Source organism: Felis catus, chromosome F2 (assembly GCF_018350175.1).
Source record: "Felis catus isolate Fca126 chromosome F2, F.catus_Fca126_mat1.0, whole genome shotgun sequence".
Classification (NCBI taxonomy): Eukaryota; Metazoa; Chordata; class Mammalia; order Carnivora; family Felidae; genus Felis; species Felis catus.
The window spans coordinates 46,160,131-46,182,293 of record NC_058385.1 but is presented as its reverse complement, the minus strand read 5'-3'; the positions used below and the strand labels follow the sequence as shown (position 1 = coordinate 46,182,293).

At 38.4% G+C, this 22,163-nt stretch overlaps 2 protein-coding genes across 2 annotated transcripts; one reads left to right on the top strand and one right to left on the bottom strand.

Moving 5' to 3' along the window:
* Positions 1–532: 532 nt before the first annotated feature.
* POLR2K (RNA polymerase II, I and III subunit K) lies at positions 533–3,188 on the bottom strand. The gene is made up of 4 exons (XM_004000018.4): positions 3,031–3,188; positions 2,374–2,441; positions 1,559–1,651; positions 533–739 (listed from the first exon to the last, which is right to left on the bottom strand). The coding sequence occupies exons 2-4, from the start codon at positions 2,432–2,434 to the stop codon at positions 717–719; spliced, it is 177 nt and encodes a 58-aa protein (XP_004000067.1). The 5' UTR covers positions 2,435–2,441; positions 3,031–3,188; the 3' UTR covers positions 533–716.
* On the top strand, positions 2,604–22,163 carry FBXO43 (F-box protein 43). Its single transcript, XM_045049774.1, is given in 11 exon segments — positions 2,604–2,724; positions 3,001–3,231; positions 6,311–6,414; positions 7,090–7,422; positions 7,521–7,810; positions 8,013–8,051; positions 8,053–8,081; positions 12,519–13,989; positions 16,778–16,880; positions 21,178–21,381; positions 21,485–22,163. Coding segments are annotated over 11 exon segments (3,174 nt in total). The 3' UTR covers positions 21,734–22,163.

Below are 22,163 nucleotides of genomic sequence, written 5' to 3'. Positions count from 1 at the left end.
AACAATAGTTAAGCATTTTATCAGAAGGCCTATACCAAGTAACAAATGAAAAATATAACTCAAAATAATGCATGCATTATGTGTGTGACAGTAAGTACACTGGTATACTCAATACAAAATGATGCTGGAGGGTTTACAAATTTGATGTAAAACAGTAGTTTCCAAGGAACTTACTTAATCAGACCTTCACAGGGCCCTGGTAAACTGCATTCTCAACAAGGCCCCTACAAGATTCTAGGTCTTGATTAAAAGTGTGATTTAGGGAAGCACTTTTAACTTTCCCTATGTGTCAGATTACACATACAATAAAAGAGAATTAGGGGTGCCCAGGTGGCTGAAACAGTTGAGTGTTCCACTTGGGCTCAGGTCATGATCTCACGGTTCTTGAGTTTGAGACCCACATCAGGCTTGCTACTGTCAGTGCACAGATCCAAGAACCTGCTTCAGACATGCTGTCTCCCTCTCTCTAACCCTCCCTTGCTCGTACTCTCTCAAAAATAAACATTAAAAAAAAAAAGGAAATTATAAATAATGTAATTGAACAAAGAATTTTTCTTTATAGACATTATTAATAGATGCCTAAATACAAGATGAATTTTAAAACGAAATCATGTGTATGTAGTTGTATTCATAAAGATAAATACACTCATCAAAAGCTATACAACATTAACAGCAAGTCCAAGTCCAAATGAAGATAATCTTCTAAATTCCATGTTTCATCGAGCATCAAAAACCACCACTGTATTAAACTGAGTTAAGGACAAAACACATATTTAAAAATTATATGAAAGATTAACACTTCCAAGTCACTTTCTATTTGCTAGTTATGTGATCTAAAATGCAAAAAAAGAGAGATTAAATAAACTTAAAAAAAAGGGGGGGTGCCTAACTGGTTAAGTTGGAACAGCATGTGATGCTTAATCTCAGGTTGTGAGTTCGAGGCCCACATTGGGTGTAGAGATTAAATAAATGACTTTAATAAAATAAAATACACAAAAGAACGGACTCACTATTTACTGTAACAACTAGAAAAGAACTACAAAAAAAGATTTCAATTTTCTTTAGTCCCCTTTCCATGATAACAAAAGATCAATGCACCAAAAAACACTAAAGCAATGCTGGCAAGGTAATTTACTGGTTTAAAAAATATTGTATTTGTAGTTACCACGTAACAATGTACTCTCAGTCTTATGGCCAATTTGTAAGCCTCGCTTTTTCCATAAGGTAGCATTCATATACAGTATTTGTATTTCTCTTTGTATAATTTAGTTTGTCCATGAACTCAAACTCAAAAATGAGTATAAGTAAAATAAGTTAAATATAGAAGCCTGAAAAATAGACTTATGAGATCCAAAATCTAGTATATATTTAGTATATGCATCTGAATTAATTATTATGAAAATAAAAATGATTATGAAAATCCTAATCATGCTTTTTTTTTTTTTTTGGTAAGTAGGCCAAAAATTATTACCATTTACCAGAAATTAGTCTTTGACTAGCAACCCAAGCATTATTCTTCACTTCCATCTACTTCATATTTAACAAGTTAAAAGGATACATCTTTTAGTCCTTTTCTTGTACATTATTCTGTATCCACATTCTCTGCATCTGATTGGATCCCTGGATTTTATTTCATTTTCCGTGTGACATTCTAAAAAAGAAAGCATGTTTATTCAATGTCTAGAGGAAAAATATTACAGACAAGCAAATTATCTTAACTGTATTTTTCACCCAAAGCACTAAAATGTACTCAATCTCAAGAGTATGGTGCTACGGCCATGTTAAAAAGAAAACTACAGGCCCCAAATGGCCTCACTTGGGTTGAGGCCCCAAATCAGTAAACCAAGACCTAACACCTAACCTAACTGCAGTTTCAGCCCTGCAGAAACGCAACCTTTGACCAGTCAATATGGGAATTTCCTTGTCAGCGCTAGGAAATTTACTGATTTTTCCATTCCTCTTAGAAGGGTGACCTTACCTTAAACACAGGATTGTTCGCTAATAATTTTCATTTTTCCACTCCTCTCTACCTTTACAAACCTTTCCTTTTCTGTAACCCTTTGGAGTTCTCATCTACTTGCTAGACAGGATGCTGCCAGATTCATGAATGGATTAATAAAGCCTATCACATCTTTAAAATGTACTCAGTTGAACTTTTGTTATTTAACAACCAACATATTAAGGAGGAAAGAAAAAAGAGTAGTGGGCGCTGCACTTTTTCTTGGTGAGTAAATGAGCTCTTAATGAGAGGTTTTTTTAGGGTTGCTGGTGTTCTGCTTTGTAACTTTAAAGACTCGTTTAAGACTAAGTGTAATCTAATTATTTCAAAACTGAAGTAAAACACTCCCACTTTATGTATCTAAGTGCCCTTACCTCCGCAGATATATATCATTGGCTGCTGCTTTGGGGGTTGAACGTCCTTCTGAGTATCCATTGATAGTCTGAAATCAAATCACAGACTCAAATGTTGAATATCTCAAAGGGGCTCCTTGCAAATCCAACCATACCTCATTTTTTCTCAGGGAAATCTAAAAAAGTCCCAATTCCTAACCTGTACTTTTTCAAACTGTATAGGTAGAGCTAAAGGACGAAACAAAAACACAATGTATTGCGCGCTTACCCCCAAACCGGGCACGATAACATTTTACACGTTATTTCATTATAATCTTTACAACAATCCTAGGAGGTACTGCCCTTACTTTTCAGATGAAGAAACCCAGCCTTGTAAATTAATTTGCGCAGGATTATTCAGCTACTAAGAGGCAGGGACACTGGGATCTGACTGCAAAGCTCGCGTTCCACTTAACACAAGTCCTGTTTTTCCAAACTTTAGCAGAAAGCAAAAAACTATAACCCTCAATAAGAAAACATGCGAACAGAAGTTAAGAAGAGTAACTCCCAAAAGCCAAACTAAACTGAATGAAACCAAAGTACTAACACCATTCACTCCTCAATCTCCAGCTTCTCCCGATTTCCATACCGGACCTTTTTAACCTTGAGGGTCTTTCCAGTTTCAACCCAAATACCTACCTCTTAATCCCAACCAGCCAATTTCCTACGCACGTAACGCGGCGAAGCTTCGCACTCCGCGCTTTAACCAGATTACGGCTCGTCGCTGTGTCTCAACCAACTTCCGGCGCTGGCATATGATGCACGGAGTCTCCGCCCCTTCCGCCCCAGGCGTGGCCGAGAACCCGGATTGCATACAGGCGGCAAAGCTTGAACTTTTGTGTTAGTTTCTGCGGCTGTCTTGTTTCGCCCCAGTTTATTTCGTTTTTAAGGAAAGCAAAGCATTCCAATAGTTCCTCAAATCGGAGAAAGTCTGTTTCTCTAAGGAAGTCAGTAGAAAGTAACACTTTTCCAGGAGGGCTGAGGGTTAAAAGAAAGTGCCAAGTGCCCCTGGAATCCTAGGTTAGCCGTTACTCAGAGGTACACAACGGCAACAACTCCCATCACTGATTTTCACGTAGAAAAACACTTTTCAAATTACGTTTTTTTCCAGTGGATTGATACCTGTGCTGGACCAGTGAAGCAGCTGCCCCCTATCTTTCGCATAATTTCATTTTTGCTTTTCGAAACTTTCATAGGCTTTTGTCATGACCCATTCCTTTTACTCATTTTAAAGCAAAGGTGGGTATGAGGGCAGCTACACCAACTAATTCTACCTAAAACTAAGGGATATTGGTAGCAGTAACTATTTACTGACCTTCCTTCCATCTCATGTATTCCTCCCTAGATGAAACAAACGATCTGCTCAGTGGAGGTGTGTTTTTTGAAAGATCAAAATATCATGGGATTAATATCAGTTTGGTTCACAACATTTACATTCGTTTACTTCTTTCATAGCAGACGTTTTATATCAGAAGGAGGAAGAAAATGAAGTAACTAAAATCTAGGGGATGATCAGTTGTTAATAACGATTATAGTTCAACAGAGAAACAGGTTAATATCTTTGATTTATTTTGTCTTTGATTTGTTATTAAGCAGAATATACTGCTTTCCAGTCTTCCATCCAGCAACTTGAGAACTTTGAGCTTCACCTTTTGCTTTGAGGAGTTCCAACTGGTTACACCTCTACAGACCAGCATAGGGGATACAACTACTTCACACTCCTAGTCTTCCTGGCTGCCAGTTATTTAATTTCCAGGAAAACAATGGATTTTCCTGCTTCTTCCTTCACAGACAGGCTGACATACAGCATAAATATTTTGACCATTAGCTCTCTTACAAAATATCCCTCCTTTCAACCAAAGAGAAGAAGGTAATTCAATACAACAGTCAAAATAGGCTTTACTACAAGAATTATTAAATAAAACTATTGTCATCATAAGAGAAAGATAATGGATTGATCCAGAAAGTTTAACAAATCATTGCAAACTTTCCTGGATTCTGACTCTCCAGTTGAGGTATCAAGATGATTCTGGCACATAACACAGTCTATGGAGATCAGAATGGATCAACACATGTAGAACACAAATGGGTCTTGGGACCCTATGGAAGGGTAGATTAATTACAAGTGGTGTCAAGGAAATCCAGAATTTCAACAAGAGTCCATGTAGATGCTAGTTCTCACTCCAACACCCTTTTTCCAATTAGCAGGAATCGATAGTTTTAGGATCAGTAGGGAGCGTGGTCAGTGGAAGCTATTATCATTGGTAACAGCTAACTTTTCTTGAGCACTTAATATGCGCCAGATACCACTGTACTGCCTTCTCCCAATGAGGGTGGATGTCTTGTTATCTTGGATACTAGTGCTTTTAACTCCTTGTAATATGGTTATGAAGATGCAAGTTGCTATATTCCTCCTGAATCTCTGTTTTTCATTTTCTTTGATCGTATTCTTTTAAATATATCTGCATAGCTTGAATGTCTTGGTGATTGGAAAAGTCTTTCATTATGTTTTGCTGGATGGTCCCCAAAAGAAGAATTAGATTTTGTGGGAAATAGATGGGTTTAGACTACTGAGGTAAGAAATGGGATGACATCCAATCCAGAAAGGGAAACAAAAAGGCCAAGGACTGTGGTGGGTAAAGAATAGGAAAATGTGAGTGACTTATATTTGGGGTATGTGAGTAAAGTCAGGACAAGCTACATGTAACTCGGTTCCTTTTTGCACTTTTGGTGGGGGGGGGGAGGTAAAGATTATTCTTTGAATGATAGAAGGGAGTTATATACTTTTCTGCTCTTCAGTTGTAATATCTGAAAAAAATAAATTAACTAGAGAAAGAAAAGGGCAGCGTTTAAATGGTGTTTGGGACTGTGTGAATTTTTTAAAACCATAGGCAAGATTCCCTGCCCTGTTTACATTAAAGTAGGAGTGGGGAGCAGACATTAAACAAGATAAGTAAATAATATGGTATTTTAGAAGGTGATAAACTACATGGAGAAAATTCAGCAGAGGATTGCAAATGTTGTGTGGAGAAAGGCAAAATGGCTGTCATAGAGATTTGTTTGAAGAGCTAGAGAGAGCACTATTCACTCTACCTGGGTGTATGGGGGCAGCTTCAGAGAGGTGCTATCTCGAAGCATATGTAATTCATCAATTCCTTATCTTAAGTCCTACAGGTACCTCAAACTTAACAACCTCATACTAAATTTTTTTTAATGTTTATTTTTGAGAGAGAGAGAGACACAGTGCAAACAGGGGAGGGGCAGAGAGAGGGGGAGACACAGAATTCGAAGCAGGCTCCAGGCTCTGAGCTATCGGCACAGAGCCCGACACAAGGCTCAAACCCATGAACTGTGAAATCATGACCTGAGCTGAAGTCGGATGCTTAACCAACTAAGACCGAGGTCCCCTAACCACATACTAAATTCAATTTATTTTCTTCCAAACCTGTTCTCTGTGCTCTCCCCACCCCATGCAGTTGATTCTGCTGACTGAATATGCTGAATTCAGGTTCTTCAGCCCCACTGGCTTCCAGAGTAATGTAGTAGCTTCCTAAGTGGTCTCCTTGCAACCACCCTCACTTCTTTTCCTTCTGTTCTCCACTCTGCCATGGGAGTGATCTTTCTAAGATGCTCTGCATGGCCTAGAGGATAAACTTCTCTTAAATGCATCCAAAATTCTCCATGACTTGGCTTCTTCCCCTTCTCAAGAATTTTCTTCGGTCTTTCCTCAAATAAGTCTTAGTTTCTAGCTATAACAAACTATAGTTTTCCCAACTGTTTCAATTTTCCTGCTCTTGTACATTTTGTTTTGAGATTGCAATCACCTGTTGTCTGACTTTTAAATTGCCACTTGTGCTTCAAAATCCATCCCAAAGTCATGGTCTTTATAAAGTTAGTTCCACCCCCTCTTCTTCCTTAGGGTTAGTTGGTCCTCTTTCCTTAGTACTACTACTGTTCCTCCCTTACAGCGCTTGTGAACCCCTTAAGGCCAGTAACTGTGGTGTACTCATCTTTGCTTTCCCAGTACCTAGCCCAGTGCTTGGCACATAGAGCAGAGCTTAATAGGTGTTAGTGAGTTTGACTTTGGATATGTTCCATTTTGGATGGCTAAAGGGCATCCAGATACAGAAATGTCCAGTTGGAGGAGAGTGGTGGTAGCTGCTATTACTGGCTTAAAAGTAATGGGTGAAACTCTGCATGAGAATTATGTAAGCACATAATGGTAAAGCCCCCCCCCCCCCCAAATAAAATACTGAGGTAGGATGCCTCATGTAGGGAAAAGGCAGAGGGGAAAACAGCCAGATAAAGGAGACCAGTATGAAGCTGCCAAGAGCGGAAGGATGGAGCCTGGCATAGAATAGGTGCCCAATGAGTAATATAAAACATCCCGTCTAGCATAATCAAGCATAATCCCGTGTAGAGATACTGTAAAGTCATACCGTTCCGACCTCATCCTGTGTATATCTATATCCTGTGTGTGTCTATACTTCTAAAAGGCGTCATTTGGTTTGTAACCTGCTTTTTATACCTGATTATCTCGGAAACATTGTCAAGCAAACGTTCACCTACATTATTTTTATTGGCATCTCACTGCAGGACCTAGTAGCTTGGATACACAATGCTTCCCAAAGTGAGAATGGGGAGAGACAGAGCCCATGAAGTTAGAAAGCCCGGCTGCGCTTGTGGTGGGGGTGGAAGGGTGGGAAAAGGACGAGACTCCTCTGGGAGAAGCCGCACCAGAGCCTGCGGATCGCCGGGCGGCCGGCGGGGGCGTCGCGGAGCTGGAGGAAGGGGCGGCGCGGGGCGAGGCGGGGCGGCGCGGCGGCGCGTAGCGGTTACTCAGGGCGGGCAGTTCAAACTGAAGGAGGGAATCTCGGCGGCCCCACGCGAACGTGGCGTGGGGGTTGCCATAGCCGGGCATCCCTGGGGGCGAGGCGGCGGCTCCTGCCCGACGCACCCAGCGGCGGCTGCCTGTCTCCCCTCCCGCCTGGCCCCGCGGCCCGGTCGGTGCGGGCGCGCCTCGGTCTCCAGGTGGGCGGGAGTGGGGGGGCCCAGGTGTGTGCCCGCTAGCGGGCCTCTGGTCGTCCGCCGGCCCGGGGCCCACTTTGCTTTCTAGGTGCTGGGACTAGAGAGGGGCCCCGAAGCCGGCCTCTTGCCCGCTCGCTCCGCTCCTGGTGACGCCCACCCGCCCTCGGCCTCTCGGTGGCGTTCTGGGCCCTGAGCCGTGGCGGCGGAACCGAGGCGACCCCGGGCCGCCGCCAGCCTGGCCTTGGGAAGGTCGGGGAGGGACGAGCGGGGCCAAAGGACGCCCTGGTGAGACCGTTAACCACCCACCCGCCGACAGCACCTTGGGGAAGTCAATGACAGCGCTGCGGCTTACACTGCATTTTCAAAAACCCGATTTTGGGAAGATTCCTCAGTTCCGAGACTAGCTGGAGAAAACCAGGATATTGAAATTACTATTATTTGGAAAGCTGGAGGAAATTCGAAGTGATTTAGGCCTTTTCATATGTTAGAAATAATCCCTGCAGCATGTGTTTTATGTACCTTTCCGATTTTAGCAGCCACGTGCTGCTGCACGTTTCTCTTTAAGTGGTATTACTTTGGCATGAATTTTAAAGGCAGAGTGAAAGATTTTCTTGTTTGGAAGCCCTCATAACTGACATCTAAGAGCTCAAGATTTACTGATGGTAAGATTTTCCAATTTAACAAATGAAGAAAATTTGATTTTTATATAGTTAAGTAGTATTTCATTCTCTAACAAGTGTTCTTAAAAATTGAATTATAATTGGCATACAATATTAGTGTCAGGTGTACAACACAATGATTCTATATTTTTATATATTACAAAGTGATCACCGTGATAGGTCCATTTATTATCTGTCATTATAAAAAGTTGCTACAGCATTATTCACTATATTCCCTATGGCATATATTACAGTCCCATGACTTATTTTACAACTAGAAGTTTGTACCTCTTTTTAAAATTTTTTTTATTTTTTAAAATTTACATCCAAATTGGTTAGCATATAGTGCAACAATGATTTCAGGAGTAGATTCCTTAGTGCCTCTTACCCATTTAGCCCATCCCCCTCCCACAACCCCTCCAGCAACCCTCAGTTTGTTCTCCATATTTATGAGTCTCTTCTGTTTTGTCCCCCTCCCCGTTTTTATATTATTTTTGTTTCCCTTCCCTTATGTTCATGTGTTGTGTCTCTTCAAGTCCTCATATGAATGAAGTCATATGATTTTTGTCTTTCTCTGACTAATTTCGCTTAGCATAATACCCTCCAGTTCCATCCACGTAGTTGCAAATGGCAAGATTTCATTCTTTTTGATTGCCGAGTAGTACTCCATTGTATATGCATACCACATCTTTATCCATTCACCCATCAGTGGGCATTTGGGCTCTTTCCATACTTTAGCTATTGTTGATAGTGCTGCTATAAACATGGGGGTGTATGTGTCCCTTGGAAACAGCACACCTGTATCCCATGGATAAATGCCTAGTATTGCAACTGCTGGCTCGTAGGGTAGTTCTATTTTTGGTTTTTTGAGGAACCTCCATACCGTTTGACAGAGTGGCTGCACCAGCTTGCATTGCCACCAACAATGCAAAAGAGATCCTCTTTCTCTGCATCCTCGCCAACATCTATTCTTGCCTGAGTTGTTAATGTTAGCCATTCTGACAGGTGTAAGGTGATATTTCATTGTGGTTTTGATTTGTATTTCCCTGATGATGAGTGATGTTGAGCATTTTTTCATGTGTCGGTTACCGATCTGGATGTCTTCTTTGGAGAAGTGTCTATTCGAGTCTTTTGCCCATTTCTTCACTGGATTATTTGTTTTTTGGGTGTTGAGTTTGGTAAGTTCTTTATAGATTTTGGATACTAACCCTTTCTCTGACATATCATTTGCAAATATCTTCTCCCATTCTGTCGGTTGCCTTTTGGTTTTGTTGATTGTTTCCTTTGCTGTGCAGAAGCTTTTTATTTTGATGAGGTCCCATCAAAATAAATTTCGCTTTTGTTTCCCTTGCCTCCGGAAACATGTTGAGTAAGAAGTTGCTGCCACCAAGATCAAAGAGGTTTTTGCCTGCTTTCTCCTGGAGGATTTTGATGGCTTCCTGTCTTACATTTAGGTTTTTCATCCATTTTGAGTTTATTTTTGTGTATGGTGTAAGAAAGTGGTCCAGGTTCATTCTTCTGCATGTTGCTGTAGAAGTTTGTACCTCTTAATCCCCTTCACGTATTTAGACCACCCCCTACCCTCATCGCCTCTGGCAACCACAAGTTTGTTCTCTGTGAGTCTGTTTCTGTTTTGTTTGTTAATTTGTTTTGTTTCTTAGATTCCACATATAAGTGAAATCATATGGTATTTGTTTTTGTCTGACTCATTCTTCTTAGCATAATACCCTATGAGTCCATCCATGTTGTCACAAATGGCAAGAGTGTTTTTTTTTTATGGCAGAGTAATATTTTATTGCATATATGTACCTTATTTTTATTAGTTCATCTATTGATGGACGCTTAGGTTGCTTCCATATCTTGGCTATTGTAAATAATGCTGCAATGAGCATGGGGTGCATACATCTTTTCAAATTAGTGTTTTCATTTTCTTTGGATAAATATCCAGAAGCGGAATTACTAGATCGTTTGATAGTTCTATCTTTAATTTTTAAGGAACCTCCATACTGTTTTCCATAGTACCTGAACCAATTTGCATTCCCACCAACAGTTCATGAAGGTTCCCTTTTCTCCCCATCCTTGCCAATTTTTTCTTTCTTGAGAGCACTGTAGAGATAAATGTTCTCAACATTCAAAGAGGGTGCCTCCGTGGCTCAGTTGGTTAAGATTCTGACTCTTGATTTTGGCTCAGGTCATAATCTCACGGATCATCATGAGATCGAGCCCTGCATTGGGCTCTGTGCTGACAGCACAGAACCTGCTTGGGATTCTCTCCCTCCCTCTCTCTGCCCGTTCCCTGCTGGCTCACTTTCTCTCTCTCTCTCTCTCTCTCTCTCTCTCTCTCTCTCTCTCTCACTTTCTCTCTCTCAAAATAAATAAATAAGCTTTAACAATTTTTTAAACATGAGTATTAAGGAGGCTCATTTGATTAATCAGTGAACTGTTGAGTCGGTAAAATTAAATATGTCAATGGGAATTTCATAATTCTGCATGTCTGTTTAAAAGATTTAAAAATTAAGTTTTGAACAGCCAAGTTTTGCTTAAGACCAACATCTTGGGAAAATGGAAAGATGAGCATGATGACAGCAGAGAAAAAAAGCACATTGGAGGCAACTTCGAATGTAGAGATGAACAGAAGAAATTATATATGTGTGTGTGTGTGTGTGTGTGTGTGTGTGTGTGTGTGTGTGTGTGTGTGTGTATATCAAGTGGCCTATGGTTGGTGGGGGGAGAGGATTACATCTGCATCCCCATTTTGTTTCTAACAATTTGCCTCGGTTTCCCAGATTCTAGCACTGTGAGACACCTAGTGGTGACGTCGAATTGTTACATTTGCTCTTTTTAGAAGGATTTTGCGACCTAATTTTAACTTAATAGAATGATTCTCAGGGGGAAATATTCATGGGTAGAGGTGTAATTTGGTAGCTCATTATATGCCATTAACTTAATATTTTGTTTGAAAATATAACACAAATTATAGAAAGCAAAGTTTGATGATCTTGGCTGGTAAGCACGTACAGAAGATAGCAGCCATTCTCATGATCTGAGGGGATCTAGATGAGAAGAGAACATGTATCAAATTTACCAAAATTGAATGTAAGTTTAAAAGGTTGAAAAACACATAGATACTTTGCCCAGTAATAATCTTCCAGTGATCATTTTACCATAAAGAAACTGTTTTGTTTTGTGGTTGGAGTAGTGATTTGTTGTTTTTAGGAACTCATTCACTTGTATACTTAACTGGTGTAACCTAGGCATACATATATTCCTTTCCCATTGTAGTCAACTAAAATTTTTCTTCCTAGGATCTTTTAATAGAGAAAAACCATGCATTTGGTCTGGAGAAAACTTTAAAAGAATGACAGTTTTCTTAGTGTCCTTTGAATAATCTGGAAAAATACCAGAAACTGTGATGATTTTCTTCCCTTAGTGCCCTCTGGGTTAAGATTTGAGTTTATAAAAAGAAGGAATGTGATAATACTGTTAAAAAAGGTTAAGGAATAGAGTATTTCCTTGTGTTGTTTCTTACAAATATAATTACTGAGTAACTTATTAAGTAATTTACTTGAATTCTGTCCTTGCAATTTCAAGAATATTATAAAGGGTGCATTTCCCATAAATAGTTGTCTGTTATCTGTGAAATCAGGCCTGCAAGTGGATGTTATGTCTCAAAATATTTACAAAATGACACATGAATAAGCATAACATGCCAAGTTTGTAATGGCCCTATGTCTATGTGGCACTGGTTCATTTTAGTTAGCTCAAGAAGAATGTATTAGTAATTTATCAATAAGCCAGGGAGTCTTTTCAAAGTAGTGAGTCTGGAAATTCAGACGTTGAGAGCAGTCATGGGGACTGGATTTCTATGACAGGCCTATGTTACAAGTATGAATAACATTATCCTGGAGTTGCTTAGCCAAATTGCAGTTAAATCTAGTGACAGCACTCATTTGACACCTTTCCAGAGACGTGTTTAAAAATTAGCATATAGTTTATTTAAGCAGCTTTACTTATAACCCAGAATTTTGAAGGGAAATATCCAACTGACTAGATACAGGCCAAGAGAAATAGCTAAAATATTAAAACTATAATTATGCACATCAATGCTGTTACTATCATGAGGTTATCTAAAAATGATGCCGTCAGATTTTTTTTCTCAAGTGTAGTTCAAGAAAATATTTGTGCATGGTGCTTAGACTAAGCTTATCAAGTAATCCGTGAATATGTATAACCCAAAAGTTTTGGTTTTTAGGATGTTAAAAGTTGGCTTAAGTAAGATACACTTGAGTATATATTAGAGTAGATTTGTTTTTTAAAGTAACTTTTTTTTTATTGCCATAGCATTTTCTATTATTATCTATAGTCCTAACAAATGTATTTTGGTGTAAGCTGCCAAACTCCTCATTTCAAAGGAAGAATAAAATTTGTTTTCCTCTGTAGAAACAGAGCTTTCGAAGATGTCAGAGAGACATTTAGGTCAGACTTGCCCTGGAGCAGAAAATGAGGTGGACTCTCCTGTCAATTTCACATATTCCAGCTTCAGAGGCTACTGTTCCACATCTTCATTTCAAGACAGTGGCTACAATGAGTTGTTACAGCCTTGCAACGATGAGAATACAGGCAAAGAATTACTTGGAAAGAAAGGAAAAGGCCCACCATTAATCCATGAACATCCTGAAACTTCAGATCTGGGCTTGACTCATCCTGTAGAATCTCCAACTCAAAAAAAGAGAGGTGTCTTTTCTAGGAAGGAAAAGGAGAAAAGCCCCGAACTTTGTGAAACTCCTAAACTCAGTGGGAAAAAATTTTTGCAGCGCAGAAGGTTGGACATATCTTTCTCTCTTCTAACAGGGGACTTTGAATCACAAAATAGTTCTCTAGAAAGTAGTATGAACCAAGTCCTCAACTTAGAAAAAAATATTCCAAGCCATGTTTCAGGTCTTCCACGGCAAAACAGTTTTAGTCCTTTAGTTACTAGTACTTTGAAGACAGAAGAAGCAACCTCTAGCAGTCAAAAACTGAGACTTAATTTTTCTCAACAGAAGACTTCCACGGTTGATGATTCCAAAGATGACTGTAGCCTGTTTGAAGTTGAATGTCTGTCTCCGATTCAGGGCAATAGTTTTAGAGACTCTATCACATATGACCTTAGTGATAGCAGTCTGTTTGTTAATGATGAGAATACATATCCCAAACCTCTGGGCTCCTCTGTTGGTGGAACAACTTGTGGGACAGATGAGGACATACGTGTGACTCCAATAAGTAATCTTGTAGCAAACATTAAATTTAATGCAAGTCAAAGGCTCTCCCCTTCAACTAAAGTGAGGGGCAATATTTCAACACCTGAAGACAGTGGTTTTAACTCACTTTGCTTGGAAAAATCAGAAGATTCCCTCTCTGACCAGGAGGGTTCTTTTCAAGAACTTCAGAAACGTAAGGGAACTGTCAGAGTGGGGAGCACCATAAAAAAGTCAAGGCATCTTAGAAGGCTGAGAAGATTGTCCACCCTGGAGGAGCATGGCTCACAATCTGAGACAGAAGGGGACAAGCAGACTGACCACTCTGACTCTAAAACAACACCAGCAGCTGCCTCAGACCCCTCAGAGAGTCAGCTGAGCAGTGACACTAAGATGTTAAGCTTTAAGAATTTATCAAAGACCCCAGCCTTGCAGTTAGTGCACGAGCTCTTCATGAGAAACAAAAGAAAAAGATTCCAGCAGAATGGTGCACATGAATTCTTAGAAGAAAGGGATGGGGGGCAAATAGCCATGCTACAGTGTATACTTACAGGACTGATTGGCAAGAAAATGGGTATAGAGAAACTGGACGTCTTAACAGAATTAAAATATAGAAATTTAAAGCATATTCTTGCTATGGTTTTAGATTCCTTGACTGCAGAAAGCCTATTCAGGTAAGAAATAATTTTTTTTTTCTGAAATAAAACTTCCTTCTTATCACTTTTTTTTTTTTAATTGGAAAGCCTTTCTATGAGTTGAACAGTTGTCCTGTTTTTTATTTGTTTTATTATCTCTCTCTTTGGTTGTCTCACACTTTATCAAAGGTGGTTTAGTGAACTTCCCTAAAGTGACTATATTACTAGAGCTTAGTAACATAGGTTCCTTCTGTTTAAAATCCTATTTCAGGGACGCCTGGGTGGCTCAGTCGGTTAAGCATCTGGCTTTGGCTCAGGTCATGATCTCACAGTTTGTGAGTTTGAGCCCTGCGTCAGGCTCTGTGCTGACAGCTCAGAGCCTGGAGTCTGCTTCAGATTCTGTGTCTCCCTCTCTCTGACCCTCCCCCTTTCATGCTCTGTCTCTCTCTGTCTCAAAAATAAATAAACATTAAAAAAATTTTTTTAAATCCTGTTTCAGATGCATCAATATAGTCTTCTGGGTAAGGTTCATGGCACTGTCATTTGGGAAGAGAGTTTCTAAAAGTCGAACTTTAAATTTTCAAGACTGGCAAGCTTTATTCCATGAAAGTTATTTGATGATTTAATAGTCCACATCCTGTTGTCAGATTGCAAATTGGATTAATGTTAGGACACTTGGTCAGAAATATTGTAAAATGTCATGTTGACTAAGAAAGGGCAACATACAAAGGATACCATTTAGTTATTGAATCTAAGTTCTAGAATACAAAATGACGGTTAGCTTTCATTTTAGGGCTTAGTTTTTGTAGAGACCAAGGGAATACGGATTAGTTCATTTTCATTGCCAACAGTGCCATGGAAGGTAATTGCTTTTGAAAATTTCAAGGAATTAGAAACAAGAATTTGTGCTAACAGAAATTTCAGTATGTTAAATGCTGCTACATAATTAAAGAGAAACAGACATTTAGGATTATTAAGGGTGGGAACTAGGGTTACAAAGACTAAAGTGAGACTGTGTTCATACTGGTAATTTTGGGGAGTTGCAGGACTATCAGAAGACGAGACCCTTGGGAATGCCATGGCCGGAAGGAGGGAAGCCTTGTGGAACAGGACTTCTGCAAGTGGCAGTTGGGGGAGGACATGTGGGAGAGTTTGTAAACTTGTTTTTCCATAGGGATATGTCAAAAGTTTGATTCATAGAATCCTTGCTGTTTTTATGGCCACTACCTCTATTTGAACCCTTCTTCACCTTTCCTCCACAAATTAATTGTAGGCTATTGTAGAAAATCATAGAATTTCATAGATGGAAGTCTAGTCATTAAACATGTAGTCTAGTCACATATTTTTCAGATGAGGAAACTGAGTTCCAGAGAAGTTAAGTGATCTGCCAGCAGTCATTCAAGGACATAGGAATATATCTAGGTCTATAACTGAGCCCTCTGATTTCTAATCCAACAGTGTCCCACAAACTCACATTAAGGTTTAAGGCCTTTCTAAATAGACTTGGTCAGGAACGTACTTGGTGTAACCCAAGTAGGATAATAAACAGATTAGTGCACCTGTATGTATGTGCCTTTAAAAAAATGTTCAAATGGGATAGTTGTTTAATAAAATCAAAGGGATGGCTGAAATCCAGGAATTTTATTTTTATATGCTGGAGTATTTGGATATAGACCAGTTAAAAATTGAGTAATACTTTTGGGTGCTCATTTGTGAGAGTAGTTGATATTCAATCATATTTTAATAATTACCTCTTCTCCCCACCCCTTCAGATTTATAGTATTTGTACTGTAGAATGCATGTATAATGTTAGTAGTGTTTATTCTTGGTAATGTTAGAGATTATGGTCAGTTGAAATAACGGGCAAATATCCAATTATATAGTTCATTTCTTCCCCATTAATAGGTGTCTATCTGCCTTTCTCTCTCCTTAATCTGATATAAGACCCATGTATTGGCTTGGGGAGAGGCAAGGCAACTGAAGTGGCCATGACAGGTGGGAAGTGCGCCAGCTTAACAACTCAAGTACTTATTACCTCTGTAACAACAAGGGACTTTTTTTTTTTTTTTTTTTTTAGCTGTCTGGTCTTACTCCCTTTGAGTGATTTAAGTTAGAGTAGTAAAAAAAGAGCAGAGTAACACTTGAAAGATTATTTTTCTTTAATAATTAGTATAGCCAAAGTTATTGACAAATAGGCAATCACTGGATGTAAGTTGGGTTTTTTTTTTTCTTTAGCTGCTTCATTCTCATAAACTTTGGTTTATAAAATAGGAACTTTGGAGTGCTAGCCATCATAATAATCGTTATTTGGCATCTACTACTTCTAATGAATTATTGATAGTTCTTACGTTTGTTTAATCAACAATGATAGATTTGCTAAGTTTAATCAACAATGGTAGATTTCCTCCTATAGATTTAATAGGAGAAACAGATAAAAAACCTCTTGGACTGTATAGATGATAATCATTTTCTGCATGTTGTGTTCTAATTTTTTTATTGTTGGGTCACATTTAAAGTTAAATCCTCTTAATCAGTCTCTCAGTGGGCTCATATTGGTCTTATACGAAACTATGTTTTTCTGTTAACCATTTATAAGATAATTTATTGATATAATGCTGGCATATATTTAATGTTTTAATAGGAATTCTTTCATATGGTGAAATAATATGAAACAACAATGTAGATCAAATCATATTTTTAATGTACATATTTAGGTTTAAATTTATTGTCCAGAATCTTTAAGTTTTTCTTATTGCCATTGGCAAAAAAAAAAAAAAAGTTAATTTTGTGGAATATATACAATATAAAACTGACCTTTATGTTATAGTGTTTGGAAAGTAAGCAGAAATTGGCGTGAAATTATTGTTCAAGATAAAAATGCAAATCGGAGGAGGAAATTTTACATCTCACAACTGAAAACAGATTCTGAGGTAACGTATATAATACTTTTCTCAAATGGATTTGTGAAAATAATAATCTCATATTGCTGGACAGCCTAATTTGGTTTTCCTGCTATCTTTTAACTTTTTCCATTTACCAAACATTCACTCATGAATGTTTTATTTTTCCCCAACTCCATTTCCTTCCAGTCCATAAGTGGAGTAGATAACCTAACATCAAGAGCGTCTTGTGGGATTATGTTGTTTGGGTGTGTGTGCAGTGTTTGAATACTGGTGCTATGCTGGGTCTTATTCATAATTAGATATCCTTATAGCATTTTCTATTTAGCCTTTTGAGTGGCTATTATTGTGCCAATTGCTCAGATTACAATTGTGAACCTTTTTGAAATGATCTCTGCTCTCTTGGAGCTGATGCCCTGTGGGTGTTACAAGTAAACAGGTGATTACAATACGGGTGTGTTAGAGGAAGGCCAGAATTAGTTCTATTGGAACATTAAAAAAAACATTTTTTTTTAAAAAGCTTATTTATTTTTGAGAGACAAAGCACGAACAGGGGAGGGGCAGAGAGAGGGAGACACAGAATCGGAAGCAAGGCTCCAGGCTCTGAGCTGTCAGCACAGAGCCTGACGTGGGGCTCAAACCCATTAACCATGACATCATGACCTGAGCAGAAGTCCTACGCCCAACTGACTGAGCCACCCAGGCGCCCCTCGGTTGGAACATTTGAACGGAGTATTTGATGCTTGAGAATCAACAGAAGGCTTTTCAGAAAAAGTGCAACTCAACTGAGACCTGAAGGACCAATGAGTGGTTAGCCAGGTGAAGACAGGGAAGAGTGTTTCAGCTGAGAGTTTAGCATCCAGGAAGGCCTGGAGGTGAGTCAGCATGGCAGATTAGGACTGGTAAAGTATCATAAGCTTGTATTTTCTTGAAGATTTGAGGACCAGCTTTGAGGGTACAGGAAAAGTCCTGTAGAAGCTAATTTTTCTGTGGACACAACTTTATGTAATGCATCTAATGACTCTGGCACCCATTATGTATTATATACACAACTTTTAACCTTTTCCTACCCATCATTACTGAAAGAAACTGTGAGTTCATGCTCTTATTCTTGTTCTAGTAAAAAGTATTTAATAAATTATTATTTCATTAGGTAACGTAAATAATGTAAATTTCTAATTTGACAAAATACAATACTTTTTTTTTAATTTTTTTTCAACGTTTATTTATTTTTGGGACAGAGAGAAACAGAGCATGAATGGGGTGGGGGTGGGGGGCAGAGAGAGAGGGAGACACAGAATCGGAAACAGGCTCCAGGCTCTGAGCCATCAGCCCAGAGCCTGACGCGGGGCTCGAACTCACGGACCGCGAGATCGTGACCTGGCTGAAGTCGGACGCTTAACCGACTGCACCACCCAGGCAAAATACAATACTTGAGATGAAGCATGGTACAAACAGATATAAACACCTAGACACAAATTGGTGGGTTTCTCGTAGCAATGAAATACTAGGGACTGAGTTAACTTAAACATTGACTTTCTATTTGACTTTGAAGAAAAGTTTTACTTTCTTACCTATGATATTGCCTTACAACTTATTCACAGCCCCTGGCTACTTACTGCTGCCTTCTGATCCTGGGAGCTTATAATAGTGAAATTATTAATTGCCTTCTTCTTATCTTATTAGAGTGCTGCTCTAAATGCTGAGGACCTACTTAAAAAAACAGTTTTTAAGCAAACACCTAATAATATTAACCTGTTAGCTCCATTTACATTGTACATCCTACAGGGAAAGAAACCTGCTTGTGTTTTGCAACACTTCAGGTAATTCTAGATAAAATATTCTGTCTTTATATCCTGGCCACCACTTTTCTTTTCTAACTTTGTTTCTCAAAGACTATACTTTTTTTCCTTACTTGAACTTTTTTCTTATTTTTGTTTGCTTTTTAATTTTTTTTTCAGAGTAAAACAAGTACATGGTCTAAAAAGTCCAATTGGACTGTGAGGCTTAGGTCAAAATACATTCTCCTGCCTATCCCTTCTCACTCTTGATTCTTGTGCCCAAGTCACTTACCTCCAACTCTTCAGTTGTTCCTCCTGAGATTTACCTCCACATTTCTAAATAGCACACCTTTACTGCTATTTCTTGACTTTTTAGAGAGAGTGTTTGTTCTCTAACTTCTCACCGCCACTACCACTACCTACCCACCCACCTGTCTCTCTGAATTCCTTTCTCCTGTCTCACCATTGTAACCACACCATCATGTGGGAGTCGGTCAGAATTAGGTGCTGACATTATGAAGAATGTGTCGAGATTATTATGAGTTATTGACAGCTGTAACATGCAGTACACTATGAATACACCTTTTTTTCCTATATAACTTTTTTTTTTCCAGAGTTAATAATTGCCCAGTTTCTTTCTTTTGTTTTGCTTAGTGTTTCTCTATACAGATCCCTGATTCATCTCCTATTATCCACCAGAACTGGAAATCTCCTCTGTGTAAGTCCAAACAAATCAGGTATTCTTCCTGTTCCTTCTTGTCCCTAGAAACATTCTTCCCGGTGCACTTTGCACTCCTGTTCTGATATGGACTAGTTGCTTTCCACTTGAGCTATCCTAATGTGTATGGTTAACCCAAAAAGAAACATTGTAAAACAAAGTTGTTTAATGGTTTTCCTCATACTTGTGTAATATCTCTGAAAGCTCCTTATGTGTGAAAATTGGAAGGCACACACCAGCTGTGTGTACTAAGATCACAATTCTATCTCTTTGCTTTGCAGCCATAAGAATGAGCATAAGAATTGGGATACCACACCTTTTCCATCGCATTTCTTAGTTTACTGTATTCCTCACTGTTCGTTTATAATCATGGAAATGAACAACCACATGGTGACGTCACTCTCACATTTAAATATTTTCTGGCAACATGATGTGACTATGTTTGAAAAATTTTGGCATTCACGAACATGTGCCTTTGTTTACTGCTTTGCCTCCTTTTGTTCCGAGATGGCAGCACACATTTTAACTCGAGGAGGACAGGAGTTACACTGTTTTATTCACTTGGTACCTTTAGGAGTTCTAGAAATATTTATTAAATAAATGAATGTTTAATCTGTGGCTGAAATGTGTTTCAACAATGTATCTCTCTCATTTTTTTAAATTTATGCACACTGTGTTTACCAACTGCATCAAAATTTGTCAGAATTTTGGTGTGCTCCAGTGTTGTGTGCTTGTGGCCTAGGCTGCAAATTATTTATACAAATGTACTATAAAGAGATGCATCGAGTCCTTGAAAAAGTTCAGTTGTATTCATTTTAATTTCAGAAAATGAATATTTATCCTTCACACTTATGTATATGTTGTTAAACTTAATCACGGAATTTTTCATGATCAGCTAACCTTATTTCCTATACTTATCCTACTATAATTTCTCATATTTTCACTCTTCTCACTGTTAGGAGCCAATTGTGAGAAAGGGAGACAATTAAGGGAGAAGAAACACAATTTTAGTTAGACACACGAGGAGCTTCACATTGTATTTTGATAATTGGTTAAGAATGCCAATTATCAACCTTCACAAAATAGAAGGCTTACTGAAAATATTTCTTGGCTGAATATTGAAGTAATATGGAAATCTGGTTCAGATAAGAGGTACCTTTTTTCCTCCTTGTTTAAAATGTAAGTGTAAAAATGACTCCAGTATTTACATGTAAAAACTAGCCAAGCCAATGGGATTTCATGGTCTAACCAGGCCCATTATTTTTCTGATGTGTGGCTAAGGTAAGAAACCTTCAGAGAATTCCATGATATCCCGTGGCAAACTTGAAAAAGATTCACCTCTTCTTAAACCTTGGCTTAAAACAAGGGCTGGCAAACGCCAGTCTGTGGGCCAAATCCCGTCCGTCACTTCTGCTTTTAAAGTCAGTTGCATTGGAACAGAGCCTTGCTCTTTCATTTACATATCTCTACAGCTGTTTTTGCTAAAATGGCAGTTGAGTAGCTGTGACTATCTGGCCTGCAAAATGTAAAATATATACCATCTGGCCCTTTTCAGGAAAAGTTTGCCAACCCATGCCTTAAAGAGGAAAATAACCAATCTTGCAAACTTAAAGCTAACATTTATTGTTTTAATCTTGTTCATTTATATTTCTTTGACATTTAAATGTTAGATGAGAGAGAAAAAATTTTCCAAAAGGGGAAGCTTAGGGAGAAAATTCTTGTGGAATTTAGTGTGAAACCACTTTCAACATTTAAGTACATGTGCATCAGAAAACTGTTCTGGAACTTTTGATATTACCGTATTGACCCCTCTTATCTTTTGCCACAGGGGGCTCTATTAAATGTTGAGGACGCTGCCACTAGGCTCCATCTTTTAAATCGATCAGCTTTAAGATCTGTACAAGCTCAAGCTAGGATACCAGGTTTTCAGAAAGAACAAGTTTCAACACGTTCTCCTTGGGGAGAAGTTTTGACACCTATAGCAAGCTCTTCTGTTACTCACTTAAGTAGTAAACAGGAAGAATATGTTAAGGTGAGTATTTATCATCAATTATTACAAATAAATACTCAGAGTTTGACATAAAGTGTTTCTCTATATGAAACTGGAAGATTTAGTGTGTATGCTTTCACTGCAGGTTGCCAAAACACTTTTTATTGATGAAGCATTAAAACCTTGCCCGAGGTGCCAGTCCCCTGCTAAGTACCAGCCATATAAGAAAAGGGGACTCTGTAGCCGCACAGCCTGTGGTTTTGACTTTTGTGTGTTATGTTTGTGTGCTTATCATGGGTCTGAAGAATGTAGCAGAGGAGCAGCAAAGCCAAGAAATAGAAAAGATGCTCTTCCAGGAAGTGCCCAGAGTAAGCGGAATTTAAAACGCCTTTAAAGAGACTTTAAGTATAAAAGAAGCATTCCCTCTAAACAACGTTTTGTCTGACTTAAAATTATGAATATTTTGAAAGTATGCAAATTTTCCCATTAATGACAGATGATGATTTATTTCCTATTTTGTATATATCATAATCCATGTCTGTTTTCTTTAAAGTGTTTTACTGTGTCATATTTACCCATTTTAATAACTGTTTTTAAATAAAGAATTTTTAATGTTATCATATGTATGTATTTAACTGTTTCATGTAACCTTTAAAAATTGTGCATTTCATCACTATGTGTTGAAATGTTCTTCGATCACTTTTTAAAAATAGTTTTCCAAATAATATTACAAATTTTGAACTTGAGACAGATGGCCTTATAGATTTGGAAAATGAGTATCTGAAATGAAATATAAATAAAACGTTTTCAGAAGTTCTATTGAA

Coding starts and splice junctions, on each gene's coding strand:
- POLR2K (XM_004000018.4), bottom strand. CDS start 2,434: ATGGATACTCAGAAGGACGTTCAACCCCCAAAGCAGCAGCCAATGATA. Junction 1,652..2,373: donor AATGATATATATCTGCGGAG/GTAAGGGCACTT, acceptor TTTCTTTTTTAG/AATGTCACACGGAAAATGAA. Junction 740..1,558: donor CAAGAAAAGGACTAAAAGAT/GTATCCTTTTAA, acceptor AGTTTAATACAG/TGGTGGTTTTTGATGCTCGA.